The 19,347-nt window shown below is 42.8% G+C and overlaps 1 protein-coding gene across 4 annotated transcripts in view; it reads left to right on the top strand.

Moving 5' to 3' along the window:
* The window catches only part of dnm2a (dynamin 2a), a 29,511-nt gene extending 10,463 nt beyond the window's left edge, over window positions 1–19,048 (top strand). Inside the window, exons 8-21 of one of the 4 annotated variants that reach the window (XM_069674573.1) lie at window positions 619–754; window positions 863–930; window positions 1,523–1,661; window positions 3,589–3,675; window positions 4,882–4,952; window positions 7,146–7,197; window positions 8,188–8,199; window positions 10,367–10,477; window positions 12,107–12,216; window positions 12,365–12,476; window positions 13,140–13,304; window positions 13,679–13,902; window positions 14,239–14,502; window positions 18,024–19,048. In XM_069674573.1, the coding sequence (XP_069530674.1) occupies window positions 619–754; window positions 863–930; window positions 1,523–1,661; window positions 3,589–3,675; window positions 4,882–4,952; window positions 7,146–7,197; window positions 8,188–8,199; window positions 10,367–10,477; window positions 12,107–12,216; window positions 12,365–12,476; window positions 13,140–13,304; window positions 13,679–13,902; window positions 14,239–14,502; window positions 18,024–18,054 (1,582 nt within the window). In that variant the 3' untranslated portion in view covers window positions 18,055–19,048. Of the gene's footprint in view, window positions 1–618; window positions 755–862; window positions 931–1,522; window positions 1,662–2,352; window positions 2,492–3,588; window positions 3,676–4,881; window positions 4,953–7,145; window positions 7,198–8,187; window positions 8,200–10,366; window positions 10,478–12,106; window positions 12,217–12,364; window positions 12,477–13,139; window positions 13,305–13,678; window positions 13,903–14,238; window positions 14,503–14,798; window positions 14,895–18,023 lie in introns of those variants that run through there. The other 3 variants (XM_069674571.1, XM_069674574.1, XM_069674572.1) reach the window with 3 other exon arrangements.
* Window positions 19,049–19,347: the final 299 nt, after the last annotated feature.

Below are 19,347 nucleotides of genomic sequence, written 5' to 3'. Positions count from 1 at the left end.
CGCCAACATAAATGGGGACATGGTGATCAAGACCCAAACGTGGGGCCTGTCTGAAACAAAGTAATAATTATACCGTCCATGAAATATTAACATATTATGTCTTATCTCTGTATAAAGGGCTGCACACATCTCACATATACAATATAAATTGACTGGCCTGTTTAATAATAAAGTGGATCTCTGACACACAGGAGTAAGTAGCAAACAAGTATCCCACCTAAAACTAATGTTACTACCTCGTGTTGCAGCAACTTTTCCGTTAATGACCAATTTATGTTGAGGTCCTTCCTGGTTGCAGAACCGTTCACATCAATGCACTTCACCTAGAAACACAACATAGTTTTTACTTCCATTTTTTCTTTCAACTCTGCCTCTAGACAAAGCAGCAGTCACACTATAACTGTGTTAAATTAGCATAGTATCAGCAAATCACAAGCGTGTGAAACTATAAAGTGTGATTCTCACTGATCCTGGATCCACTATGTTCTGTTACACCACTGCAGTAAACCTAGATACCACATTATTTTGCATGCATGGGTGAAATGTATTCATAACTGGGACGTTCTACTACTGCAAGAAGATTACTGTCACTGACTGCATGTCTTGTTTGCTCATCAGAATGGTGCAGCAGTTCGGTGTGGACTTTGAGAAGTGCATCGAGGGCTCCGGGGACCAGGTGGACACCAATGAGCTGTCGGGTGGCGCCAAAATCAACCGTATCTTCCATGAACGCTTCCCTTTCGAACTGGTCAAGGTTAGTGCGCCATGAACATGTTTAATATGTCTGATATTACTGACACTGTGTTTTGGCTCTTTATCTACATGGGAGTTATGAAGCATTATTTTCATCTTCTCCCCTCAGATCGTGTTTGATGAGAAGGAGCTAAGGCGAGAAATCAGTCATGCAATCAAGAACGTCCATGGTGTCAGGCAAGTGGAGCTGAAACAAAAACATACATGACTTCTTTACGGGCCACCCACAGAGCTGTTATTCTACTGCAACTAAACCTTAACAATCAAGCAAAAACAGTCTTCAAATTATATTTCAAAGAAGGGAAGTGTTTTTTGTTATATGTGCTATGTATTTCCACTATTGTACTTTCCTTCACTACTCTACCAATCCTCTTATCTCCTCACCGCAACACCACCCACTCCCTTTCTGTCTGTTAGCTGAAGCATTCAATAATTATGAAGGTCTGTGTAACATGTATCTTATCCTTCTGTGCTAATAATGTCATGTTTCTTCCTACTGATACTCTTCTGCCTGTCAAATCTCATTTGTGGTTGTGTGTTTTATTCTGTTTCCTCCTGGCCTTCCTTGGCTCTTTCTTACCCCTGTTTTAGCCGTCCTTGTGTTAATTCTCAATGTCTTTCTATGGGTCCGTAACTTCAGACGTCTCCAGTCAGGTGTTTGTCTTTTTGTGTACCTAATCATCCGTCTATTCATCCGTTATTAGCCTACGTGTCCGTTAACTGTCCCATCTGTCTGCCGCTGTGCCTCTGTCTCTCTGTGCATCCTCAGAACGGGGCTGTTCACTCCAGACCTGGCGTTTGAGGTCATCGTGAAAAAGCAGATCGTTAAGCTGAAAACGCCCTGTCTCAAATGTATCGATCTGGTCATTCAGGAGCTCATCAACACAGTCAGGCAGTGCTCCAACAAGGTACTGCAGGTGTCCAGCATCTCCCGACCCAGCCAAGACATGGGGCTGGGGCAACCATGGGTATGGCAGAGAGTACGCTGACACAGACTATTAGGCAGCAGCTGCCTAAAATATCGAGAGAAGTCTCTACTCATCAGTTTAGCTCTTGTTTAAAAAAAAAAAATAGAATCTGTCTGTGCAGTTTGCCCTCAGCCCAGCCCAGCCCTGTTAGCCCTGTGTGCAGGCAGTGCTGTCGTGTTGTGGAGTGTTGTGACGGGTGACGTGTCGCCGTGGATATATGAGATGTTTCGGGGACTGTCTGAGCATCTCAGGTTCCTCCTGGACAAGCTGCAGGTCTCACAGCTCGATACACATAGCCAGCAAGATATGGGTTGGTAAAAGCTGTAATTTGGTTAAGAGTTGGACATGACTTCCACATTGACTCTCTACCATATTGACTCAGTGTAGGAGGAAGTAGCTTGTTAGGAAAGAGGCTGTGAAACACCTGTGGCTTGTCCTTCTCCGCTGCTTGATTTGTTTGTTAACAACTAGAAATGACTAACTGAACAAAGACCTTTTCTCTTTTTATTTCTTCTTTTCTCTCTCCTGTCTGTCCTCTTTTTCTCTGTCCATAATTTCTGCCTACCCCTCTCTGTTATTTCTCTCTCTCTTTCTCTGTCACCGACACAAAATGCAACCCATGACCTTTCAGGACGGGGCTCTTCACCCCTGACCTGGCTTTCGAGGCGATAGTCAAAAAGCAGATCCTCAAACTCAAAGAACCCAGCCTCAAATGTGTGGACCTTGTGGTGTCCGAGCTCACCGCGCTCGTCATGAAGTGTGCTGTTAAGGTAACCAGGGACATGACCTCTGGGGCGATGGCATGAAGAGAGATTCCTTTTTTCTCTAAATGTCTATCTCTGACATCCCAGTGAAATTGTCACCCAGTGAAATGCCCTCACCCACCCTCCATCCTTGCCACTACATCACTGTGCCCGGTGCTTCAAATATGTGTATCGTCCCATCCCTGCTCCCCTCTCACTTCTCCATACCATTCAGACTGAGCATTGACTTGCAACCCATGTCTGATATTGCAAGGACAATTCAAAGTGTCCACCAGCCAGCTTCCACCTGCTGTTTGACCTCAGCATCAGCTCATTTAAGTTTTGTACCCACCTCCCCATTACTGCCTCCCTCTCTCCCTGCCCGAGACCCAGCCTGGTCTGTCAGTCAGGGCAGAGCAGAGCCCAGCTGAGCTCCCCTGCTGACCCGCATTTAGACTGACAACCCGCTATCTGCTGAACCGAATGGAAAGCAGCTAATGTCAGGGGGAGAGATGGTAGGAATAACCTGGTTGCAGCTTGAATAAAGCGTTTCCATAGCAACTGTGCTCCACTGCCATCTTGTGGTAAGAGGAAAACCCTGCACACAAGAAAATGATTGGAAACGCAAACCGAGACCCAGCCATCCTTTCCCTCCGTCGATCGGGTTTACCTCATTCTGTCACTTTCCCTTCTCATTCAGGCTTCACTAATATTTAAAGCTAGAGATGATGTCTTGAATGTTTTAACACATCTTGTTCTAAAAACATAAAACATCTGGCTGCTGATCAAATTCCATTGCATGACAGCATTATCCGATTGGTTCTTTATTCACGAGGTCATCTCTGGCTGAGCAATAATCACTTTGCAGAACAGACAGTGACTGTGTTTAAAGTCTGTTTATACCTGTGCGTTCTTCTCTGGTTGTTTGGATACGTGTGGCACTAAAATGTCACTTGACTATCTCTTTCCCTTTTCTTTGTTCTTTAATTACTCTCACTACTTCTCACCCCTGTTTCTCTCTGATACTTTGTGGTAAGTCTCACTAAGCTCAAGCTCAGATGTAAGTGTGTGACTTTGTGCGTCTCCGTTCAGAGCTGCAGTTTTTGTGTTGTGTTGCCTTTCAGCTCAATTCTTACCCCAGACTGAGAGAGGAGACTGAGAGGATTGTGACCACCCATGTCAGAGAAAGAGAAGGGAAGACGAAGGACCAGGTGAGTTGTTAGGATTTAAACTATATAGAGCAGTGGCTCTGGAGCACGACAAGCGAGCTTTCATTTACATGAAAAAATACAGTACAAGCTGCAATTTATGTGTCATAGCTTGGCTTAGCCAGTTATTGTGTAAAGGAGGAGGGGGAGTTCCATGTGACATAAGATAAGTTGGCAACAGAGAAGAAACAAAATGCAATCAATCACAGATGTTAACTTATTTTCTGACTTACTGCATCATTTAGTCATTGTTATTATTACACCTAAGCTAAGCACCATTATGCATCATATTATGAAAGCAGTTCTTTGTTGACAGAGGCATGAGTGTTACCTTGATTGGCACCACTGCCTGTACGTCAACGCACAAAAATCCTGTGATAGAAATGTGTCCTGTGATATATTGAGCTGTGGAATTTCTTCCACCAAGGATGTAAATCAAACATAAAGTTTTGACTCAATCCACCAAGTAATAAGTATATATATTATAAGTCTGAAGTACCATATTGGTATGGCTTTGTAAACTCTTAGGTTTTGATTTAATCTGTCAGGGATTGTTTTTGTTCAGTGTAGGGATAGACCGATTATCGGCGCCGATATTCGGCATTTTGATGCATATTGGCATTGGCCTTTTTTTTTTTGGGCTCTGATGCAGCCGCTCCTCTCTGTCTGCAGTCACTACTCTGTCTCCAGCATTGTCCCACCCACAGCACTGATTGGTTACACAGCCAATCAGCAGTGAAAGCTGCACACACGGCGGAGAGGAGAAAAAGTTCATTTCTTTGCAAATTTTATTCAACTTTGTTAAATTTACTTAATAAAACTTCAGGAAGTTATTTATTTATTTATTTAAATTTTCAGTTCACTTTATAAGAGATGCTGCTGACCCTGGGAACTCCCTGCGCTTTTTGTTTGTTTGTTTAATAAACATATGCTTAAAGGCATTTAAACAAAGTTAAGTGTTGGAGTTCGTATTATTCAAAATTTTGACGCCAATATTTTCACTTTTGCTGCAAATGAATATCAGCTCCAAATATCGGTTATCGGCCTCCTTGATTACTAATAATCGGTATCGGCCCTGAAAAAATCGGTCTATCTCTAGTTCAGTGCACGAGAGTGAAATACCAGAAGAGAGCACCCCTTTCTTTGTGCTCTCTGTAAGTTAAATTGAGATCTCTCCATCCTAATCCTGATTTTCCGCCTCTCATCAAGGTCCTGCTGCTGATTGACATTGAACTGTCCTACATCAACACCAACCATGAGGACTTCATAGGCTTTGCTAAGTAAGTTCCCCTCCTCTCCCTAACCGTCTCTAGCCAAACCTAGAGCTTGTTGCCGGTAAACCGTCTCACTACAGTTATTATTATCAATTAACAGTGTGTTGCCTGTTATCTGATGGAACACGTGATTCTGTGTATTTACAAAGTAAACGACATAAATGTGGTCCCTCACTGCCATTTGATAAATTCTACAGAATCACCAGCACTTCACTGTAGCTGAATCTGAGTGTTGCTTTTAATGAGCCACATGTTGTGAGCTGCGGTGCATCAGTGTGATGTAGCATGCCAATTAGTGATCCAGCCCCATCAGAGCATGTGTCTCCCAGTAGGGGAGGTGGATGCCATAATGATCAAGGTTGCACTAGTTGCCCACCTCTCCTCCGTGCATGCACCATTACTACCTTCCCTCCAAACAAAGTCAATCAAGCGTGCTTGATTGCTTGACAGATGAACTTCCTGTCTGCTGTTGGCTGTTTGACTGTCAGTATAAAGAATGCTTACTGTACCATCAGACAGAGCAATGGAAACATTTACTGCATTTACTTGTAGCTGCTGTTGTGCACTGAAAACTCATTCGCACACTGCAAAGCATCTGTTACTTTTCATTTCTTTGTAGTGTGTCTCTTAGTGGTTAAGAAGTCATGGTTAAATTCACGTAGTCCCTAGTGTAGCACTCACAGTAACATGTAGTCGAGTGAAGCTCCCCCCCCCGATGTGTGGGTCGTGCTGTTGATCGAATAACAAAGCAAGCCCCCGTGTGTGTGTGCGTGTGAGGGTTTACTGCCTAGCCTCTGCATGGCAAATAGATTGCGGTAATGTGTTGGAGGCCACAGAGGGCTATTTAACGGTTCTCATGACGTCAATTTCAGTCTTGACTACAGAAGGCTGGATGATGGTAGCCCCCAAGGGTACAGCAACAACAGGTGGGCTAACAGAAAGGATGTAGTATTGTGTGTATGGTGTGTGCGTGTGAGAGAGTTTGACCCTCCATGTCCATCCACTTCCTTTTATTTTATGTGCGTATCATATTTATCTTATCCAGACAGTAGAGTTACATTATAAGTACGGAAGCCCTGAGAGGGTTCCTTCAGTTGTTTTTTTTATCAGTGTAACAAGTGAAGTTTTATAGTAGAAATGTATCCAATACAAATGCTAGTAATGCTACATAATTAGCTAGTAAACAATAAACAGTATGTTCCTTGTGTTAAGACTGCATGGAGGAATTTAAACTCAACTGTAGGAAAACGTTAAAGGGCCAGTTCGCCAATTTTCAACCTCAGTCCTATCGTGCTATTATGGGGAGCTAATGACGTTATGGCAGGAAAAAAATGCAGTCTCGCTCTGTGCCTTCGGTGGACGCTATCTGCTTCTCCAATGGGTCTCTCGCACTGGTCGTTCCTTTCAGAGGGAGGGGCGCAATGCATGCTGGGTGTTGTAGGAATAGAATGAGCGAAACCACGAGCTGTTGGTACAACTTTCTCCACAGCTATGGCGCCAATTTCAAATAGGATTGCTTCTATTGATTGCAGAGAACACCAGCTTTGGGGCGCTGGTTTGGCTCAGTTGGTAAAGCAGGCGTCCCATGTATAGAGACCACAGTCCTCGACGCACTGATCCCAGGCTCGACTCCCGGTCTGCCGATCATTTGGTGCATGTCATCCCCCACTCTCTGCTCCCCACGATTCCTGTCTCTCTTCAGCTGTCCTATAAATAAAGGCAAAAAGCCAAAAATATAATAATACCACTTAAAAAAAAAAAAAAAAGAACACCAGCTTTGACTGACAGCTTATTCCAGGGGTGATTTTCTCGTTTAGTGCTCTGGTCAAATTAAGTACTTCAGCCTCTTGTGGCCTATATGAGTATTACACCAAATGCATTTTTTTGCACCTGTCCACATATTTGTTTCAACAGATAGAAAAATGGAAAAACATTTTGTAGCCTGTTCTCAGTCGAAAACATAGCAGAGAAAACTATTTGGTCAGACACAGAAATTGATCACCAGATTATTTTCTCACTTGCCTCTCAGGGGATTCTGTACTAAAGACTATAACAGTATAAAAAGTAATGTTGGAAATGAATTATTGGAACATACTCTATGTAACATTACATTTTAATTAAGCACGTTAATTTTAAATGGTTTTAGTGTGCTGTCATCAGTATTTATTGTATTCCCTGTCCATCTTCGTGTAATGACAGCGCCCAGCAACGGAACACGGCTGCAAACAAGAAGAGGGCCATCCCCAACCAGGTACGTACATCTCTCAGCTCCTGCTTTTTCATCAATCACAGATTTCATTTCCCTTGACTGATACCTCCTATTACTAGTCTATTAATCAATGATGTGAATATACCTCCCACCAGCAATGATTTTTATCCCCTAGCCATTAATCTATCTCGACATGTAACTGTCAACGATCCCTCCACTGTACATCATCGTAACTACTGACTGTACCCAGTCTTTCCTACTTCTCACATTGAACTTGCTGGTCTTTGTCCACAATGTTATAAAGCGGGTTCTCCTTCTGTTTTATTCAGGCTGATATTTAGCTGGCTGAATTTCATGTGTTTTTGTAAAATCCTGAAACACTAGTATTATAATATTGCTGATCATATTCAGAGGTCTCAGTTTCAGTGAGGACAGAGTTGAACCCAAAGAAGACCCTGCTTCCTCCGCTTTTCTGAAATATTGGTTTCCATGGCTATTAATAATTGCTATTTGCATGTTACCCAGGCATGTTGTTCTCCACCAAAGCAACAATTAATAACAGACTTTTGATGGTTGTTTTGTTGCCTCCCCATTAACTCACAAGCATTTTTTGTATTGAAATTCAGAATGTGCATGGACCTCGCACCCGTCAACTGAGCAACAAATATGACATAACCAAATTGTGATGTACTTGAAGTAATTCTAATTGCATGTAACTCTCTTGCTCTGTCTCTCTCTCCTTCTCTCTCTCCTGGCTGTCTTCTTTCTCTTGTTGTCTCATGGATTCCTGCTCTCTGTTTTTTCTCCCTTGGAAACCTTCACTCTCACCATTCCACCCTTTTTTTCCCCAACTCATTCTCTACTCTTTCATTCTTCTTAAATCCCCTTCTCTCATTCTGGCTCCTCTTTCCCTCCCACCTTCCTCCTGTCTGTCCCTCATCTTTGCTCGCTTGCACTCTCATTTCTTTTGGCTTTGATTTTACACTATCCCCCCTTTGCTTTAATTTCCCCCTCCCCTTCCTATTACTGCAGGGTGAGATTCTGGTAAGTACCCCACAGATTTAAACCACACCCTGCCAGGGGGCAGCAGGGGTAGACCATACAGAAGAACTGAGGCCATCACACACAGGTCAGCCTATATGGTCAGGGTGGTAAAGACAAACTGCTGTGCGATAACAGGATAAACGGTTTCCTGCAAATACAGGACTCGATACCTTTCACCTTATTGAGTTGTTTTACCCCTCTGCAGCTTGGCGGACTTGGAGAGGTCCACGAGGAAAAGGTAGAGTCGCACGACTGATCAAATTGCTATCAGTTCTAGCATCAGCACACAGTTACCAGTAATTTGGAACTGTCTCTAAAGTAACACACGGCAGGTTCGCTCTTGTAATTTTGGTCTCATTTTAATAAGACTGTAATTGTCTTTAATTCTGTACATTTGGGTTGCTACTAACATTTTAAATAAAAGTAATTTTACCCCCACAAAAGATTGTTGCACTTTATAACACTGTGTGCTATAAAGTGCCGCAGAGCGAGAGAATCTTCCACCACTGACTGCGGATGCCATCAGTTCTCATGTCTCCAGGTTTATACCTCTGCTGCCGCCTCATGCATGGTGACTCAAAAGTTTGCCTTGTGAGAATCATCCTAAACATCACCGGGGACAAAAACATGGGAGGGAGGGGGAAGCAAATCAGTAACACACAATTCAGTACATTTTGTTATTCTTGAATTTTTATTCATTTCTCGTGAAAAGATGAAATGCATGTCAGAGTGTTTCCGTTCTGAAACTCCTTTCATATCCAAAACAAGAACCTGTCTCCACTTCTCTAAGTGATTTTTCTTTAATCAGAGCGGATCAATATCGTGTGTTTAGCGGTGACCGGTCATGGCTTTGGGATGCATTTCAATGATTCAATCAAAATTTAAAACCTCTTCATTTTTTTTACAAACAACAATCTTGACACTTTGAAATTTTTCATTCTAATCATTAAAAACCACTCGCATCTCTATTATTGGGCGAAATTGAACATTGACAGGTGACTACTACTGTGAAATAACGCAGCATCAAAGCATCTCATCTGTAACATCCTCACATCTCATCGTTTCCGCTCTTTTAACGTAAACTTAGTGAACATCTCCAGCTCACTTTGATTCGGGGAATTTAAAACTTCTTTGTTCTGAAAAGTTATTTCCTCGCCAAGGCAAACTACCAGTTAAGCTCCTATGTAATTGCCTCCTCTCCTATGTTTGTGTTGGCGCTTTTGAACTAATATAACTTTTTTTTCCATAACTCACTCCAGTCCCCTACTGGATGGAGAGGGAGTACAGGAGGCCTCAAGCTGGCTCTCTTCCCCTTAGCTTTACTTGATTTAGGAGCACAATTTTCACAGATAGTCTCCTCCATTTGAAATTAGTCCTATGGGAAACATTGAGACATTGCAGCTAAGATATAAAATGCATGGTTTATCCTCCACAGAGTGATTCTCTTTACTCGGCCTCTCGGTCTGATGTGTTTTCTTCCTCTCCATCTTTAGATCTTTAGAGAAACTTCCCTCAGTGTTTCATCTTTTTCATTGTAATAATTTCTCCTGACTCTCGCACTCCCGTCCCTTCTTTTACCTAACCAGGTTTTTACTCTGCGTATCCGAGTCAATTTAACTCCACTAATCCTGCTTTGTTTTTTAAACAGCCAGTACATAGGCTAGCTTTTACTGACCCACTGACAGTAACATACCACCGCCGACCTTTGCTCTTTGACCCCGTTGTCGTAGATAGCTTGGTCCGGACACCATCTGGACCGGTTTGTTGGTTTAAAGATTTCTCTTCTGCCGAGTGAGAAAGAACAAGGACTACATCCGGTTTTCAGCATTTTCAACTAAACCTTTTGATGCTTTTGTAAACAGTTGACATTTTTCTCCAGTAAGTTTTGAATTAAATCTGTGCTAGAGCTTTAATTTTAGTGCTTATTTAGTTCATATTAGACCCAGGACACAACAGTATTGAATATTAAGTAATGCAGTTACCTTGCAGGTAAGCGCGTAGGATTTTATTAGTGTCAATTACATCCCAGTATTATTGGTGCAACACTAAAGGGGCCGTCGCGTCACCAGTGCATAAGCCTGAATAATGAAGCTGTTTTCCTCCATCCTCCTGGTACCCCCCTCTCCCTACCACCCTTTTCTCTCCGCCACATCTCCTCGCTGCACAGGTGATTCGGAAAGGCTGGTTAACCATCAACATCAGCATCATGAAGGGAGGCTCCAAGGAGTACTGGTTTGTCCTGACCGCGGAGACCCTGTCCTGGTACAAAGATGAGGAGGTGAGAGGACTTTCTGTTCTTTACTAGACATATGGGGGATACGGCTAGCTAAGATTAGAAGACATAGCAGACGGGCATGCAGTACAATGAAGATGAAGTTTGGAGGTGTGTGCGTCCCAGCCCAGCCTAACCAATGTGCAGACTACTGTTCAGCTGTAGCCTGATGAACAGGTAGTCTGAACACTGGGCAGGCGGGGGGGTGAGGAGGACTTTGATGGGAGGAAAGACCCTGAGGTCACATCGACTGCAGGTTGCTACCCTAGGACAGTAGGACAAAGGGCACAGAAAGCAAACATTACCTCACTGAAACAATTGCACATATCAAACACGGAATTGGCCGATATATAAGAAACTTGATGAACGTTTATTCTTTAAAATACAAGTTATACTAAACTTCAAAATAAAACTTTCAACCAATTCAGGCAAATAAACGTAGACTCAGCTGGACTGCATTCTTTAGTGGTTAAAAAATCCTACAGTATGTTCACACCCAGCAAACTCTGCTCTACAGTTTGTTTATATTATAGACTGTTTCAAAAGTTGCATTCAAGGACTTATGCAGTACAAGCGACGTGTCAGTGCACTGATGGTTGAAGTTTCAATATTAAACAGAATGCTGATAAAGAAATAAATTGTCTACAATGACTTTTAGTGCATAAAATGCATAAATAGCAATGTAGTTACTCACCGCTTGATTTTCCTTCCAAGGCCTTAATCGTATCAATTCCATATGTGAGATAAAAGACCCTTATAAGATACGAGTACAAGCACAGCTTAAGAGCTATAGTCCACCGGCCTCAGTCCGACCAAACACCAACTAGAAACGGTGCATGTTCATGTCGGTTGCCTTTTGCGAAAAAGCAAAGAGACAGAAAGAGAGCGAGAGAGGGAGGATGGTGGAGGCAAACTGACGTGGCAGGCGGGCTGAAATGTTCCAGCCGGGATCTGACTTTGGAATTTGCAGGAAATCGTACTGGGTTACGGGGGCCGGAGGGGGGGTGTGATTGTGTGTGTACAAGTGTGCATGTGTGTATGCAATTCACATGAGTTCTCTGGTGTCTTTTAAGTGTTTGTGTAAATGCTCATATCTGTACGCGTGTTTTTAGCACACACAAATCCTTTGATGTGTGTGCGCGTGTTGTTCATGCTTTCACATGTTTGTTTGTCTCTGCACGTGCAGTTAAGCATTGTGTGTGTTTGTGTGTTTTCGAGTGTGTGGTGGGGGGCGGGGGTTTGTAAGGAACTGTGAGTGATGTAACTGTTGGGCCTGCGCCACTCTCTGTGTTAGTGCAGACGTAAATGCTTCCAGATGTCTCTGCTCAACAGTGAAAGCTGGCACCCCATCCCCCCCAAAACTCCATCATGCTCCTCCTTTTCTTCCTCCCCCTCTTCCTCCATTTTCTCTCCTTCTCCTCCTCATCATGCATTTCTGCATGTCACCAGCCTGCTGGTGGTCCATGCCGAGGAAACGCGTTGCATGTTGTCTGCTCATAGGTGGAGAAGTGTTAGCCCTCCTGTCCTCTGTTGTCATCTCATTATCAAAATGTATACGATGCTTCCTTCATGAAGATTTGACTTCTCTCTGTTGTTTCAGTTTTGCTGTAAATACATATTTCTGTCTTATTATAGGAGAAGGAAAAGAAGTATATGCTTCCTCTGGATAACCTGAAAATCCGAGATGTCGAGAAAGGATTCATGTCAACAAAGCACATCTTTGCAATCTTCAACACAGAACAGAGGTCAGGGTTACGCTCTAAAGTGAAGATGCATGTGAATCCGACTGATTTGATTTGCACCTTTTCTTTGTGTTTTTTTGTGCATGCCTGTCCTTGTGGTACTGGGTAGGCCTACACTACTCAAAAACACATGTTTTGTGTATCCTTACAGGAACGTGTACAAGGATCTTCGCCAAATAGAACTGGCTTGCGATTCTCAAGAGGATGTCGATAGCTGGAAAGCGTCCTTTCTAAGGGCAGGAGTTTATCCGGAGAAGGACCAGGTACGTGAGTGGGGCTTTCTGTTTGTGAAGTAGTAATCTCTATTTACAGGGACGTGGATTTCTGGGACGGCAAGTGTTCTGGTTTCTGTTTGTGGTACGCTTCTAGTCCGAATAATATTGACCAATCACGTATCAGCAGTCTGTGTAGAGAGCAGAAGCAGACGGAATGTAAGAATCCTCGAAAGCATCAGGAATGATCGATCCGACCTCCGTTCAATAAACGAGCATTTTAAAAGTAGTTTTCTTCTCCTCTTGAGGACAGACCTGACAAAGCTTCATTTTTACTTTTTACTTATCTGCATCATGATGTTGAAATTTCAGCAGAAGTAAGACCAGTTAATTACAAGCAAATCGCAAGAGTTTATTTTTCTGTAAAATAATGCAGCACGTGGTAAAGGAAGTAGTTTATCACTAACCGTCAGCTACATGCCCCGGCATGTCCCCAGAGGCTATATCGCCGCCAGACTATAGCCGATGGGATCCGAGATCGGTGAAGTATTGATATCAAAGTGGGGGTTAGCACACCTGCCTCCATATTTCTGTGTTCGCACATAAAGACAATGGTCTTAATTGCTATTTCTACAGAGCAACTATAAAAATGTGTTTATGGTATGTATTTACTTCATCTTTGTTGTTTGTTTGTTTCTACAACTACAACAACAGACGGATAATGAAGACGCGGCCCCCGCAGACACATTCTCTATGGACCCTCAGCTGGAGCGGCAGGTGGAAACCATCCGCAACCTGGTGGATTCGTACATTGGCATCATCAACAAATCCACCAGAGACCTCGTGCCCAAGACCATCATGCATCTCATGATCAACAGTGTGAGTCCAAAAGTCCCCAGCAGCAGATACAATCCATAAACAAACATGGTGTCAGCAGAGTCTGACAAAGACGTAAAATAAAAGAGATCATCTGAGTCTTAACACTGGGCGCTGTGTTTGACCTGCATTTTCAGCAAAGAGCTGTGCAGAATATTATTTATTTTTCTTGTTTATTTACTTATTAAGGATCAAATATTTCTAGTTTATAATTGATGTTGCCCCTAAACTCAAATATAAATACACATTTTTACAGTTTATAAACCCTCTGATCATTTCACTTTTGGCTTCTGCTGCTCCACATTTAACCATTCTCACTGTCAATAGATGAAAGTTGCCACCATCTGATTTTTAATTGAATAATAACTTGCATTCAGGCGAAGGATTTCATCCACTCGGAGCTGCTGGCCTACCTCTACTCGTCTGGGGACCAGAACAGCCTCATGGAGGAGTCGGCTGATCAGGCCCAGCGCAGAGACGAAATGTTGCGCATGTATCATGCGCTCAAGGAGGCGTTGCACATAATTGGCGACATTAGCGCAAGCACCATCTCCACGCCAGTACCCCCGCCCGTGAATGACACCTGGATGCAAGAAGCCAGGTGAGCTAAGTTCAGCTGCAAGTGTAACAGCTGGAAAATACAGCATCCGTTAGCACCTCCTATTTCACACAGGAACCTTTTATAAATGTATGAGATCAGAAACAGCAATAAAGTGAGCAAATCCTTTCCTGCTCTTATTGTTGCTGACTTTCCTGATTTAAGAAAGTTATTTGACATAGAAATCTTATTTAATAAAGAGCATCAAGCAAGTATTGAATTTCTTCTCGACAGGGCTCAGATAAAGTCCCTCACCTGTTCCTCACCTCTACAGGAGAATAAATGAGATCTTCATGTGATTATTAAGATGTCCATTTCATTTAATCATATCCTCCTCAGCCCAACCCCTCAGCGCAGGCCGCCCCCTTCTACAGCCCCGCCCCCCAGCCGTCCACCTGCTGTTCGGGGCCCAACACCGGGACCACCTCTGAACCCTTCCCCTGCCTTTGGAGCTCCTCTTAACCCATCTCCTGCCTTTGGTGCGCCACCAATCCCCTCTCGCCCGGGCCCATCCATCAATGCCTATAACAGCAGCCAGGATCCCTTCAGTGCGCCCCCACAGATCCCCTCCCGGCCAGCCCGCGTCCCTCCCGGTGTGCCCAGGTACGACTTCCTGTTATACTAATACCTTGTGTGTGTAAATTGTCCAATTTTTGTTCCACTGTATTTATGATTTTTTGCACTAACATCACATGATCCTCTGCCTCTAAAGTGTCACAGGCATCGTTTAACAGTCCTATCTCTCACCAGTCTTCACATCTCTATATTTAATGTTCATCTCTGTTTGTTTTTCTCTCACCTCCACCTTTTTCCACCTCTGTCGGGTTGTTTTGGTTTCTCTGCTGTCTCTACGTGAGCATGTCTCACCCCTTGTTCTGTATCTTTTCTCCCCGTTGCAGCCGAAGACCCCCTGGCGCTCCTTCTCACCGGCCCACCATTATCCGCCCTGCTGAGCCCTCCCTGCTAGACTAGACCCGTGGCCAAGCCCACTTAAGCGTGTGTTTGTGTGTGGGTGTGTGTATCTGCACACTAAAGGCCGGGGGGGGGGGGGGGGGGTAGGGGCTCGAGAGGGGAGGGGCCGACTTTTAGTGGTGCATAATGTGCATTGTCCAGCCGTATTAATATGTCTCTTCAAGCAATGTAATAAGCTGCTAATACCGTCTTTATCAGTGCACATGAGCGACAGAAAGCCCTTAACCACTTGAATATTACATTTGACTGCTGTGGAAATTGTTCAATACAGATACAAGGCAGCAGATTTCTGAGATGCATTTAGCTTCTATCAGTAGGGTACGGTGTTTCAATTTCAGTTTAAGCGCTCTTATCGAAACAACTAGTTTATTTCTTCTGACATAGTTCCGGACAGAAGCTCGATCAATAACTTATTAACTGTTACAGGCTTTCTTTCCTCTCCCCTCCTTCCACCTTTTTTACATTGGCTTTGATGCCCCAGCCTCGATCTGTAATATACACACTTAACCCGTTCTTAATGTTTTACTGGGTTTTCATTTCCTAACTGATTTCATACTGGAAAAACAATAGCCTATTGTTACTGTTGTTATTTTGGAGATGTCGATTACAATTTCCCCCCTTGTGTTCTTTTATTTGAGTGACTTTGTCCTTTTAAACGAGCGTCATAAATGTAGCTTTATAAATTAAATCCTAAACACAGGGGACGCAGGGTTGTGTGAAACGAAGAGAGTTGCTTCAGCACCCCACTCTTGTGAATTATTCTCGAAGACGAAACAATTCCAGACAGATTGACCGTTACATTTCAAGCACTTCTAACCACCGATCCTTAGAACAACATAACATGGGTGTTGTCACCCGTTAACCAGAACACTATGCACAAAAACCCGAGAGAGGGAGATAGACTGAAGGCTGTGTGCACTTTGTGGGATGCTTTCTCTCCACTTATTCGAGAGAAGTTGATAAAGACGTGTAATCCCGTTAGTCTCAGTTGAACTCCATTGGGTCCCTCATCTTTCAGGTAGACTTTATTCCTGTTCATTCCTGGATTAGCCGATTCCTATAGAGCGGAGCACACAGCACAGAATCCTCTCAGAGAGGATCAAACTCAGTGGTGGGGTGTGTAGACGAAGATGTATCTGTGATTTAGAGTATAAAGATGGTATTAAGCATTTAGGAGTTGGCACATCTCTATCTGGGCTTAGCTGTCATGGACATTCTATGATTACTACCACTTTTGCTTCCATGCATTAAAATCTCATTGTATATAGCTTGCCTATTCTGGAGAGTTAGCACTTGTAACTCATTTTAATTGCAGGGTTAATGACAAAAACATGCTTATGATTATACTCAAAGCCCAACGTGTTAAAATACATAGTCGTCCCTTTAAAAGAAGCACTAACACTGTCCTGCATAGGTTAGACTCAGGTGTAGGGAAAATGAGATTGGTCATCTCCTGGTGCATTATTTATAACCTGGGCATTTGTCAATTCTTTTCATGTTTTTGGTTGCAAATGTGTCAGCTCTGTACAACTCGGCTCCTCAGCTTCTCCTGGACTGTTTGTTGGGGGTTCTGCTACAGGGATTAGATGTCTAAATGTGTTGTATGTTGGGAGGGCACGTGGGGCTGGAAGTTACCTACACAGCTGTGATTTTTTTTTGATAATAATGAATATCTTGATTGCTCTTTGAGGGTATTTGACCAATTTCAAAACAACTTTTTCAAAGCAGGGAGTGACGTTGGGCGCCTAGGATGTTTTTCTGTTTTTGGTTTGATCAGTAGTGGTGGTGAACAGGTGGTGGGAATTGTGGTGTATGAAAGCACACCCTGTCTAGAGAGGCTGTCAAGAATTGTCTTTCTTCTCACTACAGAGGAGAGAAACGTAATCAGCCACCCTGAAGATAAGAAACTTAAAAGAAAAAAATCAAAAACTGTCCCACATCACAGACTCAGAGACAGAGTGTGCTTTTTCTTCCCCTGTATTTCTCTGAAGGTCTGGCTTTCAGTGACAGTGCAGAAAGGAGCTGAATAATCTCCTGGAAGACCTTTTAGATTAAAGACCATTCACAGTAGATCTTCCACAAAAGACAAACATCAGTACTTCATGTGAGAAAACTTCTTATTGGCTTAAGTTTGTTAAAAAACAATCCCTTGTGCCTGTCACGTCAGCCTGCCCTTGAGAAGCCCAGACTGTAAATCCCCTGTAACATTAGGTCGTGCTGCATCTCTACCTAATGGATGATCCCTGCCTCCTTCCTCTTTCCCTCCCCTGCCTGAATCTGGTAGAAGGGGTTGGAAACCAACCTGCAAAAATCTTTTTTCTTTTTGTTTTGCAAACCCTTGTCAAGTGCCTCTGTAGCAATTAATGATTTGAATAAACATGAACTGATTTAGTATGGCGAGTAAATAAAGAGGTGTTGTGTACAATAAAGGGACTGGCTCTGGTGGTTGGTGTCTCCTTGTGTCCTGTTTGATCCACTTTCTCTCTTCTCCCTCTCTCTCTTTCAGATAATGTAGCACCCCTTCTGATTTTGCCTCCCCTCACTTTCTTCCCTCTCTTCATCTAAACCAATACAGACAGACATGAGCCCGCAAGTGTTTCCATGGTAACGCTCTACTGGCAGGCTGCCTGCACAAAACGGGGGCTTTACCGTCGACACATGCCGTTTTTCCTAAAGTGTTAAGTGATGAACAAAAAACCCCAATGAAATAATAGTAGTAGCCTTTTATTTTTGTGTATGAATTAGTTGGATCAACATTTACATTGCTTATAAAAGAATTCACGCTTTTTTTCGCACTACTCAACAGAAGAAAAGCAGGTCTAGTTTGATGCATAGTTGCAGGATGATTAAACATGGAAACTTCCTTGAGAGAGTATGTTTTATATAGGCACTATAAATAGAGTTTACCCCTGTTCAGATTTAAAGTAAAAATTCCCAGCAGAACAAGATTGTTAAAAGTACTTTTCACATGACTCCAGGTTTGTCTTTTATATCCCCTGATGAGAATGAAGGATGATCTCTTTTTACCCACAGAGACTGCCGTATTACAAATGACCTTGCTGTTCCCGTGACTGGATCCTGTCGTGTTATTACCTGTCAAAGAGCATGTCACACGGTCAAGAGATTAATGTTGGTTGATTCTTCCTGAACAGGCGCCCGCCCCCACGTCGAAACCAGTGGTGACCTCGACCAGCCTGAAGTGAACATGAAATGACTTCAATCCGCTGCAGCAGCAGGACTGCAGGAGAACTACATATCTTATTTTCAGTTCACTCTAAAAGGAAAGCTTCTGTTACAAGCCTGTGTGATACTGTCAGTGAAACCTACAAACTGCCTTCTTTAGTTTTTGAAGCGTCAGAGTAAGTAAGTTATTTTCTCCATTGTGATGTCTAAAATAGCCCTGAGCACTAAAATATTTAAGCATTTTCATAGATGGCTAAAACCAATTTGTAATAGTGTGAAATTGAATTAAACGCAAACCTAATGCTGATATTTTCCTTAGTTTAGTGTAAACTGCAAAATCTCCCAGATGACTTAATTATTTATTTGAACCAAACGCATGATTGAACACTTTAAAAGTTACGGAACAAAGTTACATGTCAAAGACAGTTAAACATGTTTTATATCTACTATAATGCCTTTTAAATGGTGAAGGACGGCTACAGAACTGACCAACATGTTGAATGATGAAGCTAAGCATCCCTGGGAAGTTTCAGCATAGCGTCAGAAAGATATAGTGCCTGTGACTGAAATGCACAGTAGGTTGCCTTCTGCACTATGTATGTTTTTACCACCAAGTGCAATTGCATGAAACAAATAGCTGCAAAGCATCTACATAACAGCACAGATTCCAAAGACTCAGCCAAAGCTCACTTACCATCTGCACGACTTCTCTGTTTTCTGCCTATTTGACCTCCAGATGGAGAAATGGATCAGGGAGACTGCAGTTATGACAATGTGAAAACGTGTCTTTTTTGTAGTAAACTAAAGACTTTAGATGAGATGTTTTAAACTTAGTTAAAACAAAGTTACAGTACATTCTCAGGAGGCAAGATTATTTTATATTTGGGTGTGTTTTTTGGTTGTTGGCTTTTAATTTGATAAAACGTAGCCTAGGGTTATAAATGTCATGTGAAATGTAGCATCGAAACTTCAATAAAATAACATTCAAGTGAGACCAGCTGTGGTTTTCTAAGCTTACACATTACATTATTTACAAGTATCAGTGCAACAAGTATTTTGTGTGTCCATAAACGAATACTTTATGTATGTCTTAAACCCGTTGTTCTCAACTGGTGGGTCGGGACCCGAAAGTGTGTCGCGAATATGTGCTGCGCTTTTATTTTTCAGAGTTTCCAATGACGAGCTTTCACTAGTAGCGTAGTTGATTCACTTTCCTTCCACTGATTTGGTAATCCCAGCTACAGTTACATTTAGGAAACTTAATGAGCCCTACCGTAGTTGCACTTATGTTGC

The sequence above is a fragment of the Semicossyphus pulcher genome, unplaced genomic scaffold, assembly GCF_022749685.1.
Source record: "Semicossyphus pulcher isolate SPU_LCO1_2020_fin unplaced genomic scaffold, fSemPul1.0.p SCAF_23, whole genome shotgun sequence".
Taxonomy (NCBI): domain Eukaryota; kingdom Metazoa; phylum Chordata; class Actinopteri; order Labriformes; family Labridae; genus Semicossyphus; species Semicossyphus pulcher.
This window is presented reverse-complemented; position numbering and strand designations above follow the sequence as displayed.